Source organism: Mauremys reevesii, linkage group 7, assembly GCF_016161935.1.
Source record: "Mauremys reevesii isolate NIE-2019 linkage group 7, ASM1616193v1, whole genome shotgun sequence".
NCBI lineage: Eukaryota > Metazoa > Chordata > Testudines > Geoemydidae > Mauremys > Mauremys reevesii.
In genome coordinates, this window is record NC_052629.1 from 16,862,131 (window position 1) to 16,879,844 (window position 17,714).

At 40.2% G+C, this 17,714-nt stretch overlaps 1 protein-coding gene across 1 annotated transcript in view; it reads left to right on the top strand.

Annotated features, from left to right (window-relative positions):
* Positions 1 to 12,697, top strand: part of INPP5F (inositol polyphosphate-5-phosphatase F) — a 98,154-nt gene extending 85,457 nt beyond the window's left edge. The window contains exons 18-20 of the mRNA XM_039481809.1: positions 1,506 to 1,634; positions 2,434 to 2,521; positions 9,982 to 12,697. Of these exons, the coding sequence (XP_039337743.1) occupies positions 1,506 to 1,634; positions 2,434 to 2,521; positions 9,982 to 11,131 (1,367 nt within the window). The 3' untranslated portion in view covers positions 11,132 to 12,697. The remainder of the gene's footprint in view (positions 1 to 1,505; positions 1,635 to 2,433; positions 2,522 to 9,981) is intronic.
* Positions 12,698 to 17,714: the final 5,017 nt, after the last annotated feature.

Genomic DNA, 17,714 nt, shown 5'->3' on the forward strand with positions numbered 1-17,714 from the left:
TTGTTAAAATCATTTAGTTTTCTTTCAAAATGGTAGAAACTCTTTTTAAAGGTATTCACTGTAATTGGTTGGGACTGCTCACAATTGGACATCTTCCAAAACTGTGCTCTATAGACATAATAATATCTATCCAGCTTTTTATTATTGTTCTTTTGCTTTTTGAAGTTGTTGGCTGAAAATGTAATCCCCGTCTCTAAGAGTTGGCCAGATTAGAGCACTAAGTAAACAGTTACATGAGAATTTAGTTGGCTGCTAAAGGAAGTAATGTCTAAAGGACGGAATCCAGAGTTTCTAGTTATGGATGCCACTAGTCTAAATGTTATCTGTATTTTCACCATAGTTGCTGAGGTCTTTTTATATTGTTGTTTCCCTGGAGAGAATGAGATCAGGAGGCATCATGTAGTAGGATAGATTCAGTCACCTTGACTTTAAGTCCTGTATTGTGCTCTTTTGCTTATTGTCATTTCATCGCTTCATCTTCAGTGTGGAGGCAGATATATGATGTGAAGGAGATATATGAATGTTCTTTTGCACCAGTGACCTGACCAGCAATCTCATTCTTCATGAGGATGCTAGTTTCTGTTTATCGTGATTCTGAGTTTCCATTCTTTATATGAGCATATACTGTAATTTCTGTGAACTTTCATAGGCTCATATAATATGCACATCTCGGGAGGAACTTTTTCCAGAGCCTATTGTAAAATGTGGATCTGAAGAGTGAGATGGTTTGGGTTGAGACTCAATATTTGCAAGGTTTAATTAGAACTCTGGATAAAATGGCTTTGTTTTAGCCACATCTTTGCAAAGGCAGGGTTTAGTGTTGATGAACCACAATGCAATACATTAAAATTTCTTACATTCTTACTGGAACCAGAGACTTGTATTCTTAAAATGCATGTTTTTGCTGAGTGATTTGGGATAGGGTTAAGTTTTTCTCTTCCCTTTCATACTCACTCGTATTCGTCCTAGAGATAGAGTAGCTAATGGATATTAAGAGGAGAATTTGGTTCTAGGTGAAAATACTACACCTCTACCTCGATATAACACTGTCCTCGGGAACCAAAAAATCTTACTGCGTTATAGGTGAAACCACGTTATATCAAACTTGCTTTGATCCGCCGGAGTGTGCAGCCACCCCTCACCCCTCCCCGAAGTGCTGCTTTACCACGGTTATATCCGAATTCGTGTTATATCGGGTCGCGTTATATCAGGGTAGAGGTGTATCTGGAATAATTTTTCTGGTAGAATGATGGAAAAGCAGCAAGTTATCTCTATCTCTATAGAAAACCTGCTGCTTTTCCATCATTCTACCATAAAAAAATATTCCAGATAGTATCTTCACCTAGAACCAAATTCTCTTCTTTATATCCCAGAGATAGAGTAGCTAATGGATATTTATAATATATATGTATACTGGCTGACAATTTTGCAATATTTGTTCCACTAATTCATGAAAGAACACTCCTCGCCCTCCCCAAAATGTGGATGTCTGGCTTATTTCTCAGGTCCTGAACCCACCCTTTTTGGAAAGCCCAAGTTCTCTTGCATGAGGTTGCATTATAAATACAATGAAACAAGTGGATATTTTCATACTCTCAGAGCTGTGATGCGCAACCCTGAAGAAGATGGAAAAGGTAACAAATATACATTTTCCATAACACATGATCATGTTCAATATACTAAAGCTTATCTTTGATATAACCCTTTTAATCTATCGATCTCAGACCACTTTCCAAAGCAGGGTAAGTTTAATTATATTCCCATTTTTCAGGTGGAAAGAGAGAATGTGTCTTACAGTGGCTCACTGTGTGGATACTAAATTGTGATGGCACCTCACTTACTAAAAAATTACAGGGTAAATTCAGATTTGATTAGCTTAAAACAGCAATTTTCCTTCTAGGGTCTGGACGATGGCTGTCTGAGTTTGTTCTGCTATTCACGTTTAGGGTAGGATGAATGTTAAACAAGGTCACTGATGCTGATGAGTATGGATTAAATCAGTGTAATCCATGACTAAAGTCCCTGGTATTTTGTTTTACTTGGTTAACAGAAAATTTATCAGCCAAAAATCTTACTTCCTACCTGAAACTCCAAATGTGATGTCAATGAGAATTAAAATAAATATCCTTGTCTGTCAATATAATCCATATACTTTTTCCCCTTCCCTCCCTCTCCCTAAATTGAGTAGTTACAGTAAAGATTCCTTTCTGAATGCTTTTCTAACCTATCAGTACCAGGACATGGGAAGGGAAGAGGATCGTCTACTCCCACTTTGAGCTTTACATCAGGAAATCACAACTTTTTTAAAAAAATTGAGAGATTTAACACATTTAATTAATTGACAAACTGCCTCTAAAATTAGATTTGCTAAAATATGGGATTTAAAAAAGTTTATATTTGGGAGAATCTGACAGTCTGCTAACTGGATTTCAGACACCCTTCAGTGTATTGCAGAGATGCTGCGAATCACGAAGCAAGCTATGGGATTAGATGTGCCCATTATTGAAAAAAAGCTGGAGAGGTGAGTGATATTTTTTGTTTGTTTGAATCCTCAAAGCCACAATTTAAATAACTCTTTTTAGAGACACCAAGTTATTTCTGCATGGGATTCTCACAGCAACTGTGTCCCCATTTTAGCTACTATGCTAAGAATGACCTGATTTCTATACTGCTCTCAGCACCTACACTCTGTAAACATTTATCTAAGGATAGAATTTAAAATCGTTTCTCCCTGTCTGTTAGTGTATGGGACTGAACAAAGCCCATTAAAGTCAATGGAAAGATTTCCAGTGATTCCAGTGGAGTTGGGGTCTGGCCTTGTTTGTACACATGCATATAGCACTATCACTTTAAAAGTGAGACCATCTTGGGAGCCATGAATCCTTGCTACACAAGGTCTTCCAAGATGGCAACTGCTTTTCTTTTAAGGACACTATTTGAATATAAGACTGTGTTCATCTCTGATATCCCTTTTCAGGTGTCCTTTGTTATCTTATGTTTGAACACACGCATGTACTGTGTTCATATAGGCTGTCTTTAAAATGAAAGCCCCTCTTGACACTGGTGCCATGCTGTTTGTTCCTTTAACAACTAAAAATAAGTAGTATTTTGCAACGTGTATTAAAACATCATTTGACCTTTCCCTTATTTTAATGCCCACTTTTCGGTACTAGAGTAGGAAAACAGCGTAGAGTAATGCAGGCATGGTTCTGTTCCCTCTCCCAGTATTCAGTGGTTCTGAAATGTGTTCAGTATTTTATATGCTATAAAACACAAGATAATATTAAAGGTAACCTTTATGGAACCACTCAGTATGGGTTGGGGAAGAGTCCTACTTCATCTCAGCAGACTGATGGGACATCTCTCATTGATGGCAAGGGACTAAACTTCACAAAATACAAAAGCTTGAAGGTACCTTAAAGTGACATGCTGAAATACTCTAAGGCATATGAGGGGCATTGAATGCTATATTCCCCTCTATTTTTTAAAAAATGTGGCATATGACCATTAGACACAATGTTTGTATCTGACAATTTAAGTTGAAATCTTGAAGAGCAATATCCTGGGAAGAAAACATTGCCACACTGTGTTCTGCATGAAACTCCTGAGAGAGAGCTATAATCTGTTGAAACCTTCTAGAAGCTACTCTGCAGGAATGAGGAGAAAGGTGTTTGTGTGAAGCTAGACAGTCAACATATGTATGTTGCTATATTGATTGAAAAACTGCTTCTAAATTCATCTCAATTTTACAGAAATTTTAATCTGATAAACAAGAAACAATTTATGCTTACTCAGATAGACTTCATTAAAAATGCTATTGGGAGATAGGGAATGGACTCTTAAAATCAACTTTAGTATTTCTTCAAGTGAATGATTTTTGTGTATGTGCTATTGGACCCTAAACTATCACTTAAGTGCTCTGTCAGTTTGATTTTTTTTTTTCCTGGTGTCTGACATGTCTAGAAGATTCATGCATCCAATCTTACCGCCCCAAGACATGTTAAGGGCAAGAAGTTTATACAAAAGTTATAATTCATGTCTCCTATCTATGAAAGAACTGTCAAAAATAATTAAATGATAGGACTCTAGTTTCATCATGCAAAAAAGGTCTTAGATAAATTTACTCTATATTGACATAATACTCAAGAACAGATATGAATATTGTATTAAAACAGCCAAGCTAAACAAGATAAACAGCTTTATTTTATAATAGATTGATGGATAGGATGAATTTAAATTTATTTCTAGGAAAGTCCATGCCTCTGAAGGCCTAGCAAAATAAACTTAAAACATAATTCATTAGAAAAGCAACATACTGTGTACCCAATAAACAATGGGAAAGTGGTTCTAAATTATCTCTGAAATATGGCTAATTGCTCCAGGCTGTTGATTCTGCATTGCTTGCTACCCACAACAAACATAGTTGTGGTAAATTAGAAGAAAGTGCAGATACATAATGAAGCCAATATACGCTCAAGCTTAGTGAAGGTGGTGATGCGACATCAAGTGTAGTTAAATCAGTGATTTTTTTTATTTGGAAAAAGTTGATTTTACAGAATACCTAGAACCATTAAGAAGTTAAATGCAAGTGATTAACTTTGGGGTAACTTGATGGAAGATACTTTAAAAGCACAAATCAGAAAATTCAAGACTATTGTCACAGCAATCATAACTGTTTCTCTTGCGCCTATGTAAAACTTTCATTACATAACCTTGTCTTTATCTCTGTCTTACAACATTTGCTAGAATTTCACTTGCTATGGAACCCATAAGTGTTGAATGTCCTGTGCGTGTGTTTAAAGTTTTAGCTGTATTGGAACAAACAGTCCTTGTAAATCATAGTTATTATAAAAAGACAAAGGAGGGAAAAGACAAAGGATCATCTGAAATATTAAAGGCAAACAACAATTGAAATTGGGGGGGCACAAAAGCCCATAGATTATTGAGGTTCCCTTGGATCAACAAAAATAGACAACTAGAAGGTAGAGATTTTGCAAGGGAACAATATCTTGCCTATGGGAGAAAATGTATAGAGCCCTCAAGAAGTGCCTGTGTGGTGTGTATTTCAGAGCAATTGGTAATTGGTGGAATAATTTAGTAACCATATTTGATATTTTTGTTAAGTTTTCTTGATTACTTTTAGGATTTTTAATACAGATCTGCCCTGCCCGCCTGCCTCTGTGGCCCTAGTGCACTGGCAGATGTGTCACTGCCTGAGGATGCTGGGGCAGGGGGATGGGGCTACACCCGCTGTTCCTGGACCCCCTTCCTGCACCACAAACACTCTCTCTCACCACTCTCTCCTGCTCCCACTGCAGAGGCCCCCTCCTGCCTGTGCAGGCATGCTGCCCTGGATTGATGTCAGAGTAGTCTGTGCTGCCTGGGCCTAGTGGGCCTGATTTTAGAACCATTACTAGAGAGACTTTCTGTCATTTTTCTGATTGATTTTTTTTCTTGAAAAAACATTTTTTGTGAAAAAAAAAATTTCTTGCCAACTTAAAATTCTTGTTTATTAAAATTAAAATCTTCTCCAAAAAAACCCTAAAGTCAGACCCCTGTAGAAAGATCAGTTGAAGACACCCCACAAAACCACACCTGAAAAAAAAAAACCCTACATAAGTCACCCTGTGAAAAAAAAGCAGTGGTGTGTTAAAGTGTTGTGTATGTGCACTGTAAGGAGAGTAAGCAGTGTGGGTGTGGCTGTCAGGTATGTGTGACTGCCAACCAATCAGTGTTGTGATTACTCACCCAGCAATTTAGAACCCCAGATTTTCATATAGCTTATTTGGTAGTATGGGTAAACTATAGTACCCCTAATAAAAGAAACCTGATTTCAATGAATGGCACAAAAACTCTTTGTGGAAATCTGTTTTTATTTGTAATCATTTTATGGTTTCATAGAATCAATCAATCTATCTTCATGGTCGTAGAATTGAATCTTTACCATTCCAAGAATCATAGCCCATCCCAAAAAGCAGGCCCAATCATCAAGCCAATCCCAGCTCAAAGCCACCAGCACCCCCTAAAAGCCCATTCCACCCCTAACAAGCCCCTTCCCCTGAAAAAACCTTCCTACCCCTCTCCTAATTCCCCTCCTCAGTGCCCCCTCCCAGTGCTTCACCACCCCCCCTCTGAACACTTAAACCTCTGTTCTGTACTCTCCTCCCTGATCCTCTAGACCCATCCCCTTACCTCTCAACCCCTCCACCAGGTTTCTGAATCTAATCATCTCTCTCCCCCAGACCTTCTGCCCTGCAGACTTCCCCTCTCCCCTCAATTTCTTCCTCCTCATAAGTGCCTCTTGCTTCTCTCCCCCTCTCCCCTCTGCCCCTCTCACTTTTTTCTCTCCTCCACTGCCCTCCCCTTTTCCACTGGACTCTCTGGAGAACCCATGGGGCCAAAACTGGACCCAACACATCTCCCATGATCAGAGGCCACAAATGCCACGTCAGAATGATCCCTAAATGGATCCAGCCTAAACAGCCAAATATTTACAGCAGCCACTAGCCACCAAGGCTTCTGTCCCAGGGCTCCCCTCAGCTGTTGACTCACATCCTCTACTTGTATTCTGCAGTCTTTGGTCTGTTGCCTGAACCTAGATTCTGCAATACTGCTGCCAAATTGTTCAAAAGGCACTTTAAAAATAATTTAATAATATATTATTAATTTATTTTATTAAATATATGATTTTAATATATGGTAAAAGAGGTAATGGTATATTATATGGGAATGAATGTTTGTTATGAAGAATGTGGGAAAAAAAAAATGTTGAGAAAAAGAAAAAATTAAAATTAAATTAAAAATTATTTAAAAAAAAAAATAAAAATCCTAAGAAAAGATCACAGAGATTCATATTTTTTCATTTCAGAAGAGTTTTCTCACAAAGATTAGAGACTGAATGTGGGATAAGAAAGAGTCCTCTTCGAGGTTGTTTTCAGGTCAGGTGCAGATTTAGGTCCTGCATTTAATAGACTTCAGATAATCTTGTTTTCAGGATTTCAAGATAATCTTGTTTCAGGATATTTTAAATTTAAAATTATTTTATTTTTTAAAATTTATAATGATTTAATATTTAAACTAGATGCATCAATATCTCTCACAAATCTGTTTTTTTCCCAATCTCTTTTTTGTTATTTTTTTTTTATTGTCTTTATTTTTTTCTTTCTTAGTTTTCTAATACTTGAAGTTGTTGAGTTGTACTTGTAAATATAATCTTTTATTATTCATTTTTATTGTTTGTACTGTTGTTTTTACTGTTTGTTTTATTGTTTTTTTTGTTTCCATTTGTAAAATTTTATTTACTTTTCTTCATCATTTTTTTTTTCTCATCAAGAAAGGGATAGATGATGGGAACAAAGAACAGTATGATGGAATTGGGGATCAATATTTAGTATAAAATTATAATTAGTATAATTAATGTATAGTTCTGGCAGGTGTAAAGTGTAAGTCAGTCTTGTACTGAAGGAGTAAAGAAGACACTTGCCTATGGACAGGTTATTCTGTAATAGAAGGAAGTAGAATAAAAGGAGAATAGAGAAGAGAGATATTTCAGTTTATTTATTGGTTGTGCTATTTTAGAGGACAGATTGCAGAGATTGAGTGGCACATAGGAGGATGGGTGTGATGAATAATTAAACAAGGAACTTATGTAGACATTTGTTTATATACCACCAGGACAGGAAGACCAGGACAGGATATAAGAGCAGGAATTATGTAAATTCAATGCACTGTTTAATAAGATCAGAAATTATCAGATATTTTTAATAATCAGATAAGCAAAGGAACAAAAGAAAAAAAACAAAGCAACAAACTTAAAAAGTATGCAGAAAAATAAACAAGAATGTGAGTGAGAGAAGATGATGACAGGAGAGATTGATGAAGAACAGAGAAGAAACAGAACTAACAATGAACTTCCACTACACTCCACAATGGTACCAGGAACACAGATGAATAGAATACATGTGTATCATAGAAGCAGATCCATAGAGAGCAAGCAGATCAAGAAGAAGAGAGAGGAAAAAGAAAGAATTCTAAAAAGGAAGAATTCTAAAGGCAGCAAAAACAACAGTACAACAGAGAAAGAAAAAAAAAAAAAAGAAGAATGAAATGAAAAAAGGTAATGGTGGATGGTAAAGAGAGAAGTGGAGGAGGGGGGTTGATGGGAAGGGAGGTGATCAAGTAGTAGTATTTAGTTGTATTTAAAGTTAGCTAAAATCTAGAAGAGAACTAAGTAATAGTAGTCTGTAGAGAATATGAGAATAGAATTGATTGGAGAGGGAAGGAGAGAGGACAGAAGGAAGGAAAGGAGAAGAAAAGGAAGGAAACAAGGACAGAGATTGAAAAAAAAAAAATGGAAAAAATGCAAAATTCCTGAAATGGGGATTTGGAAGGATTGAAACCATCTGTAAAAAAAAAATAAAAAAAAAAAAAAAATAAAAAAGAAATGCTGAAGAGATGATGGACAATGGATGGACAACTAATTATATTGAGTTTAAATAAAAATTGGCTCAAAAGAAAGGAAATAATAAAAAGTAATAATGCTGTTCTGTAGGCTAAGCTGCTGTTGTAATGTTGTTTCATTCAGTCATGGAAATTCATCATACCATAAAGAAGATGGCACATCAGACTGAAAAAAAAAAAGAAAAAATAATCAAGGACAGACGAGATTAATATAATACTCAGAAATAAATATGAATAGTTTGGCTAAGCAAAATGCAAATATAATAAAAATATTGAAACTAGGTAAGTTATTTAAGGATAAATATATATGTATATAATATAGGATAGAGTAAAAATAAGAAAAAAAGAAAAGAGAAGAAGAAAAAAAAAAACAGAAAAAAAAACCTGAGGTCTCCCATAGGTCTAGGACTTTTCCATATATCCTATAGAACAATCCTATTTCCTACTTTGAGAGGAGAGAGAGAGATCAGTTCACCTACTATCTGTTTCTCCTGTCTGCTCTTCCTCTCCCTCTCCTATTTATATATATAGTTATGTTATTTTGCTAAACAAACTTTATAAAATTGTATTGTTGTTTGTTTTTTAGAGTTACATGAGATGTCATGTCATGATGTCATTCTGTCATGAACAGAAGTCTAGGTACTGATTTCAATCTGTGGTCATAAACTTGCCTGTAATAGCTGTATTATTGAAATAGTCTTGGGTAAATTTAGTCTCTTCAGTAAATGTTACCCTTTTTCCCTTGATTAATCCCAGTTATTTAAAGATCAGCAGAAAAACAATGACTTTCAAATCTTAAGGTTTTTTGGTTTGGTCAGATTATACTAAGTGAACAGTTTGTCATAATATCTCATTGGTCATTCTTTTGGAATGGTTCTAAAAATACATTTCATTTGCTTAAAGAACGAGGAGTACTTGTGGCACCTTAGAGACTAACCAATTTATTTGAGCATAAGCTTTCAGATGCATCCAAAGAGGTGGGCTGTAGCCCACGAAAGATTATACTCAAATAAATTGGTTAGTCTCTAAGGGTAGGTCCATACTTACCCGCCGGGTCGACGCGGAGAGTTCGACTTCTCGGAGTTCGAACTATCGCGTCTAATCTAGTTCGAACTCCGAACACGCTCCCGTCGACTCCGGAACTCCACCACCGCGAACGGCGGTGGCGGAGTCAACGGGGGAGCCGCGGAGTTCGATCCCGCAGCGTCTGGACAGGTAGGAAATTCGAACTAAGGTAGTTCGACTTCAGCTACGCTATTTGCGTAGCTGAAGTCATGTACCTTAGTTCGACCCCCCCCCCCGTAGTGTAGACCAGGCCTAAGGTGCCACAAGTACTCCTCGTTCTTTTTGCGGATACAGACTAACACGGCTGCTACACTGAAACATTTCATTTGCTTGTATCTGCATCTGTTAAAATATTAAAACATTATTAACTGGGATATTGTGAAACTTGTGATTTAGAAGTATAACTACTTGCTTAACTGTACAAGAAAAGACATTATTTTCTCTTTAATTTTTCAGGAAGAGCAGTAAACCTCATGAGGACATCATTGGCATTAGATCCCAGAATCGAGGATCCCTGGCCCAAGGCAAGAATTTCTTAATGAGCAAGTTTTCATCTCTTAATCAGAAAGTCAAACAAACCAAATCCAATGTTAACATTGGCAGTCTTCGCAAGTTAGGGAATTTTACCAAGCCTGAAATGAAGGTCAATTTTTTAAAACCCAACTTGAAAGTTAATCTTTGGAAATCAGACAGTAGCCTTGAAACTTTGGAAAATCCAATGGCAGATACTAAAGTTCGTGCTGAATCAGATATTGAAATATCAGATGATGACTCTTTTCATTCCGATGACTTCCTGACAAATTCTAAATCTGATGAGGACCATCAGTTAACTGGCTCTTTAGAGAATGTGGGACAGATAGACTATGTTTTGCCCAGCTGTGGTATCATTGCATCTGCTCCTCGACTGGGTAGCCGGTCCCAGTCTATAAATAGCACTGACATCAACATTAGCATTCACATTCCTTCAGAGATCCATGTTACCCAGGCTAGCAGGCCTGAGTGTGAAGACAGACCTATGCAGGGAAATCCTTTTGCTGACAATGTGGCGATGGAGTTCATTAAACCCATCGATGCGTACTGCCACAGATTTGTACAAGATGCTCAAAATAAGATGACAGAAGCTTCAGTGGCAGAGACTGCTCCTCAAAAGCCCTGCCAAGGAGTAGATCAAACCAGCAATAATGCTTCTCAGAAAACAGAAACCTGGTCTGAAACAAACAGAGACATCCCTTCAAGGCCATCTAAATTGGATGTACCATTTTCTGAGTCAGGTTCTCAGTTCTTAGCTGTTGAGGAAGTTTACGCCAATAGATCTCATAAGAGCCCAGGATCTGCATCCAGTATTCTTGAAGTTGAGACAGGACTTCATATGACTCCTTCTCCAGCAGACAGTAACGGCAGCAGAGCAGTCTCTCCCTTTGCTAAGATCCGCAGTTCTATGGTCCAAGTTGCTAATATTACACAAGCTGGATTGACCCAAGGGATAAACTTTGCAGTGGCAAAGGTGCAGAAGAGCCCAGCAGAACCGGAGGTTGTAAATGAAGTCCAACAAAATGAACTGATAGAAATGTTTACACAGTGCCAGACCCGAATTATTCAGATTTAGTTGCTAACTTAGAAAATACTCTTGTTGTGGCTTGTACATATTCTTAAATTCATACTGGAAGACCCATGTAACGTGAATTGCCACTGAACACTGGGATAAAATACCAATAATTATGTTTACAGGAAGTGTTTTTGATGCAAGTTGATTTTGGTTCTGAATAGGTTTCAGAATTCCCTCAAGCAGCCGAGATGATAGAAAGACATACCATACTGAACAGGTAGCCTATACACTGGTATTTAGTAAGCACGCTGTTCATTTTAAATAGATTGCACAGTTATCTTTTTGAGACAGATTTTGTAGGTCTTCTGATTTGTGTAGAATATTTATAGTAAAAGGGGCTGGTACTGCACTTCTTTTGTTACCTTGCTAATCTTGCACTGCACCAGCAACATATTTTACTGACAAATTACATTTATTCTATTTATTTTTGAACTAGTTTTTTTTACTTAATTTTTTGTGTGTGGTTTCCATTGAATTCTCGACACATTCCTCAAGAAATGGTGTCTTTGCAATGGAAATTGATAAATTTTGCTATACATATAGTTACATTAACTGGAAGTTTAGACTCTTCCCTACCACCACTCTTGTCTGTCCTACCTCAATTAAAGGATAAGACAGGCTGCAACAATCTATAATATCTAATTGCTTGAAGTGCAACTTCTTAAAGTTTGTGTGAGGGTTTTGTGTAAAACCAATGGGAACTAATGTTCTTTTAATTATCTTGCCGGTGTTAGTTATCCTTTTCCCCATTCTGTTCTACTAAACACACTGCTCTATAATTTCTTTGTCCCCTGTAATAAGGTAAAACAAACAGGGTACTCTACATCCAGAACTAAGTGCTTAGTGTATCAGGGTACATCCTGATGTTCTGTTCATTTGATTAGAAAATTTAACTGTCCTTTAGCCAAAAGCAGCAAGTGATTAAACTAGCAAACCATAGAAGGAAAGTGTACTCATTTCATGAGGTTAGTCTGGTGATTTTTAAAATCAGATTATAGTAACACGTATCAAAACAGTTAATTTAGTTTTAAACCAACTCAACCTTCGTGATATTCGCATGGATGAGGCTGAACTTATACTTGTGCAGGGAACTGGGGTACCAATAAATGTATGTGTAAGGAATTAAATCTTTAGATTCTTGATTTTTCCCAGAATTGGCCTTCCAACACTGTTCTGTTGTAGGATGTCATCTATAGAAACTATAGCATAACGCAGGATCTTGCGATACAGTGGTTCATAACTATAACCACCACTATTCTAGAGCCAGTGCCTCTGTGTTTTAGTACATGTACTGTAGATAGATCACACGTGGTGTTCTAAGCAATTAACAAGTGTCATGATGGTAGCAAGGTGTCTTAGAACCTCTCTAGTGTAACCGAAGTAATTATTGTCTGGACTTCGATAAATAATTTCAACTTTGTTATTTATTTGTTTTATTACAGTGATGCGGTTTGTTTTGTGGAGTGTGTCTATATACATTTGTGACTATATTTAAAAATAAAATACATTGTATTTTAAGGTGAGGGATGAACATGAGAAATATTTTAATTAAAAAAAAAATTAAAGAACCCAAATAGGCTTTCTGGTTCTTGATATTTGAAAGGATATTGGACTTCAGTTCAAGTTTCAAGCCAAAGGAGCCATCTTACCAATTTGGCCCAGGGTCAGGGAAGGCAGTGTTTTATGCCTCCTTTTCATCTCCTTTTCCTGAACTGTACTGTCTACTCCTTGGCTTCCAGGTTTTAGTTGTGTAAGTGCTTTCAGTAAGATGTCTAAAAAACCCTAATTCCTTCACCAGGGGGAGTGGTGGATTCTCCATCTCCTTGAAAATATGCTTGAGCCAAACAAGTTACTAGGCTCAACACAGGAGTAACTGGATGCTATTTTCTAGCCCAATGGTCCCCAACCTTTTTCGTCTGGCGGGTGCCAGATGACAAGCCATGGAGGACCGTGGCAGAGGACAAGCATCTGCCGAAATGCCGCTGAGAAGCGGCAACGTCAATAGGCATTGCTGCCGAAATACCGCCGACAAGCATCATCATCCAGAGGTGTTGCCGCCGAAATGCTGCTGAAAATGGCGGCATTTCGGCAGCAATGCCACTGGATGACACTGCTTATCAGCAGCATTTTGGCAGATGCTAGTCTGTCGGCCAGTACGCGGGCACACTTAGACGCCCCGGCGGGCACCATGATGCTCGCGGGCACCGCGTTGGGGACCCCTGCTCTAGCCTGTGTTATACAGGTCAGATCATGAATCATCAGTTACTCTGCCTATCAAGGTTCTAAATTTTCCTGCAACATTTGAAAAAATCAGTAACACTGCAAGCAATGCAAGGAGTGCAGGATGCCTTCAGGATGCCATGCTATGGCCTTGGTACAAAGCGAAGGAGGAACTAATTTACAAAGAGAGACACACCCAATAACAAGTAAGTGTGTTTAATGTGTGTAGTAAGGGACAAAGCATTGCCACCCATGTTAGACAGAATGATCTTGTGAAATTTGGAGGGATCAATAAGCTTCTGATGCTTATGTGTATAAAGAGCAGATGCATATTTAGAGTTTGGGAGGGTGGGGGAAGGAGTGAAACACTGAAGATCTGTTGTTCATCAGGGTTTTCCCCTTTTAGAAGACTTGTATATTACTCATGACTTAACTTTTCAAAGTGCTTTGTGCAAACAGTAATAAATGCTTACATCATGCAACTTGAAGAATGTTACTGTCAGCTACCTGGCAGGAATCCCCTAGTGACCCTGGCAAGCCACTTTAAAGCTCAGGGATTTCAGATGAAGAGCTCTGAATGAACAGCATTACTTGGTAGGTACAGTCTAGGTCAGTGTTACCCAACCTTTTTCGTCTGGCACGAGCCACGGAGGACCATGATGGCGGACGAGCATCCGCCAAAATTCCGCTGACAAGCGGCAACGTCAATAGGCATCGCTGCCGAAATGCCGCCGACAAGCAGCGTCATCCAGAGGCGTCGCCGCTGAAATACCACCAAAAATAGGTGGCATTTCAGTGGCGACGCCTCTGGATGATGCAGCTTGTTGGTGGCATTTCGGTGGATGCTCATCCCCTGGCTAATACGCGGGCGCACTTTGGCGCCCGTGGGCACTGCGTTGGGGACTCCTGGTCTAGGTGTTGTACAATCTTTTCTTCTGAGCACTGCCAGCTGCACTTCATTCAGAATTATAGCATGTTCAGTGGTCTAAAGCTGGGTCATCTCTGAGCAGAGAATTCAAGACGAGTTTGTTTGATTACATGGTATGTATATATTGTGAAATGCTTGAGCTGCTCATAACCGAACTGATTGTATTAAGCCTTTTTGTGAAGACTTGAGTATGTATTAGCCCAATGGAATAAGAATGACCTCATTGTGCTGTCAGGAAAACAGCTGAAGGCTCCCTGTCTAGCTAGTCCCCATCCCCCCTTGACACTCAACAAGGTTTGTTCAGAACTTTTGCTATCTAAAATGTCTTTAGTTAGACTGGCAAAAGCATCATCAGAACAACTTATTTCTCAGCTAGCTTAGAAGGAATGTGTTTTTCTCTCAGAAATAGAACGTTAGGCTTAATGTTGTTAAACAGGGCTAAAACATAAAAAGGTTAAGTGCAGCTGCAGACAGTATTCCAAGAACAATGTGTCCAGAATAATTGAGAATAGTATTTCTACAATAGCAAATTTCTTAGAAATAATAGCTAAATTGAAACTGAAATACAGCCATCAAAGAGTGTGACATAGCAGTCGTAAAGAAAATGTCGGGGAGAAGTATCATTTCCCTTAAGAGGAAAAAGGACCTTTTGTTAAACTTGCTGCACGAGATGTACATGGTTTTAGAAACATGGAGAGTAAATGTGCTAAGTAGCATTTCTCCTTCTCAAGAGGTGGCTTGAGTAAATTCTGCATTGTTACAGTTGCTTCTCCTGAAAAGCTCTTGCTTACAGAGGGTGTATTGCTACATATCTCTGTAGATACACAGTAAGAGAGCTTAGCCTCTCTTAGGCCTGGTCTACACTAGGGTGGGGGGGTCGAACTAAGGTACGCGACTTCAGCTACACGAACAGCGTAGCTGAAGTCGAACTACCTTAGTTCGAGTTACTCACCCGTCCAGACGCCGCGGGATCGAAGTCCGCGGCTCCCCCGTCGACTCCGCCACCGCCGTTCGTGGTGGTGGAGTTCCGGAGTCGACGGGAGCGCGTTCGGAGTTCGAACTCCGATCGTGTCTAGATTAGACGCGATAGTTCGAACTCCGAGAAGTCGAACGCTACGCGTTGACCCGGCAGGTACGTATAGACCTACCCTTATACTTACTGCATATTAGAGCTATGTAAATTGTTGTCATTCTTGAATAGCTGCATGCTGTCAACCTGTCTGTTCAGTACTTACCTTTACTGTACAACCCGAACTTTAATTGAATGTAGGTTACACCATTGCTGTGCAAGCTCCATGGATCAGCTTGAATTAAAAGGGCTGCAATTGAAACTCGTTTGTCCTAAGGATAACCAGCTCTGCTTAGATTGGATGTGCTTTGATCGCCTGCCTTCAGCAACTGAACCACAGCATAATCCTTTGTAAGGAAAGATGTTTGTCACTGAGGAGTCAATTTAAATTAGATCAACAACAAAAGTAACGGGGGTGAGGAGGCTGGAGTCAAACTACCTAGAAAACATGCAGTTAGTGAAAGTTTGTGTTCAGGGTAATGCAGATAGAATGGGCAGTATTTACCCCTTTATGGGAGGTTGCAATGAAGTCCGGTAGTCTCTTTCCTGAGAAGTGTAGTTCTTCGAGTGCTTGTTCAAATAGATTCCAATCAAGTGTGCGCACGCTGCGTGCACGGTCGTTGGAAACTTTTCCCTTAGCAGTTCCCGTTGGGTTGGCTAGGGAGCCCCCTGGAGTGGTGCCTTTGCAGGGTCATATTGAGCACCATGGACCCGGCCCCCCTTCAGTTCCTTCTTACTGTCCGTGGCAGCGTTGGAACTGCGTTCACTTGCTTGCAAGTGCTCCCTTAGCCTAGAGTCTAGTTCTTCGTAGTTTGTTTGTTGTTAGTAGTAGTGATTGGGAACCGGGATCGATTGTATCCAGTCACGCACCTTGGGCTGCGGGGCATGCTGCAAGCCCAGGGGTTTAAGTGTTGAGGTGTTTGCCGGAAGCCTATACACAATAGTGACCCTCACGACTGCTGTCTTAGGTGCATCAATCGGAGCATTGTAAGATTTGCAAGGCTTTCAAGCCTAGAACCAAGGAGGAGCGGGACTTCATTTAAAACAACTATTGATGGAAGCCGCACTCCGTCCCGCAGCAGTGGACTGCCCAGCCCTGGGCCCGAGTTCAGGGTGTGGAGTACCCCAGCCTCAGTCCACGACTCTATGCTGAGGAAGGACTCTGACAGGAGAGACCCGGAGCACCGGAAAATCCCCAGCAGCCATTCCCTGGCCCCATATGTGCAGCACTGGTCTCGATCAAGGGACAGCCGCTACTGATCCTCGACTTTGGTTGTGACACCGATCCCCAACCTCTTCTTCACAACACCGATCGCCAGCACTGCTTTGGTTGTTGCCCTCGGACTCTGAGGCCAAATCGTTTTATTCAAGGCGCAGTAGGCATAGGTCTGGGAAGTGCCAGAGACACATCCAAATGGCCTGGCAACCGCAGTGGCCGCCCCCTGGGTTTACCACCAGGCCTAGGGTACCCTGTCGAGGGCTTCCAGGTCGGTGGCCTCAGGACGTCACCCCTGCCCCTCCGGTGACGGAAGCAACTCTCGCCAGGCTGCCTCCTCAAACTGCAGCGCAGTCGGGGATGTGGCTCCAGTGCCACCTGTAGCCCAGGACATTCCTGATCAGGCGGGAAGACTAGCACAGTCCAGGAACAACCAGGGCAGCTTGAGGGCTATGAGGACCCTGTACCCCTGATTGCCTCATTATCATCCTCACCTGATGAAGCAGTGACAGGAGCGTCAGCCTCAGGTCCTCTGCCCATTGACCACAGGGCTCACCAAGACCTATTCCAACATATTGCCTGTAATATGGGTCTACAGGTGGAGGAGGTAACTGAATCGGAGGATCCAATGGTAGACAACCTCGCTCTGGAGGGTCCTTCCAGACTGGCACTGCCAATAATTAAAATTATCCAGAACAACAAGACCACCCCGTGGCAGACTCCATTCTGCCCACCACCAGGGGCGTGGAAGAAAGTACTTTGTCCTCTCCAAGGGATATGAGTTTTTATTCTCACCCATATCCCTGCTCCCTGGTGGTCTCGGCAGTGAATGAAAGAGTGCCAGGGGCAATAAGCGCCAGCTCCCAAGGCTAAGGAGGCCAAACATATGGACCTCTTTGGCAGGAAAGTTTATGCTGCTGGGGGCCTACAGCTGAGGATAGCCAACCAGCAAGCTATCCTCAGCAGGTATGACTAACTCTTGGGATGCTACGTCCAAATATAAAGAGGTGTTCCCTGTGGAGGCAAGAGCGGAGTTCTCAGCTCTGGTCAAGGAAGGGAAGGCGGTGGCCAGGACATCACTTCAGGCCTCCCTTGACGCGGCTGACTTGGCAGCATGAACCATCACCTCAGGAGTGGTCATGAGGAGAAC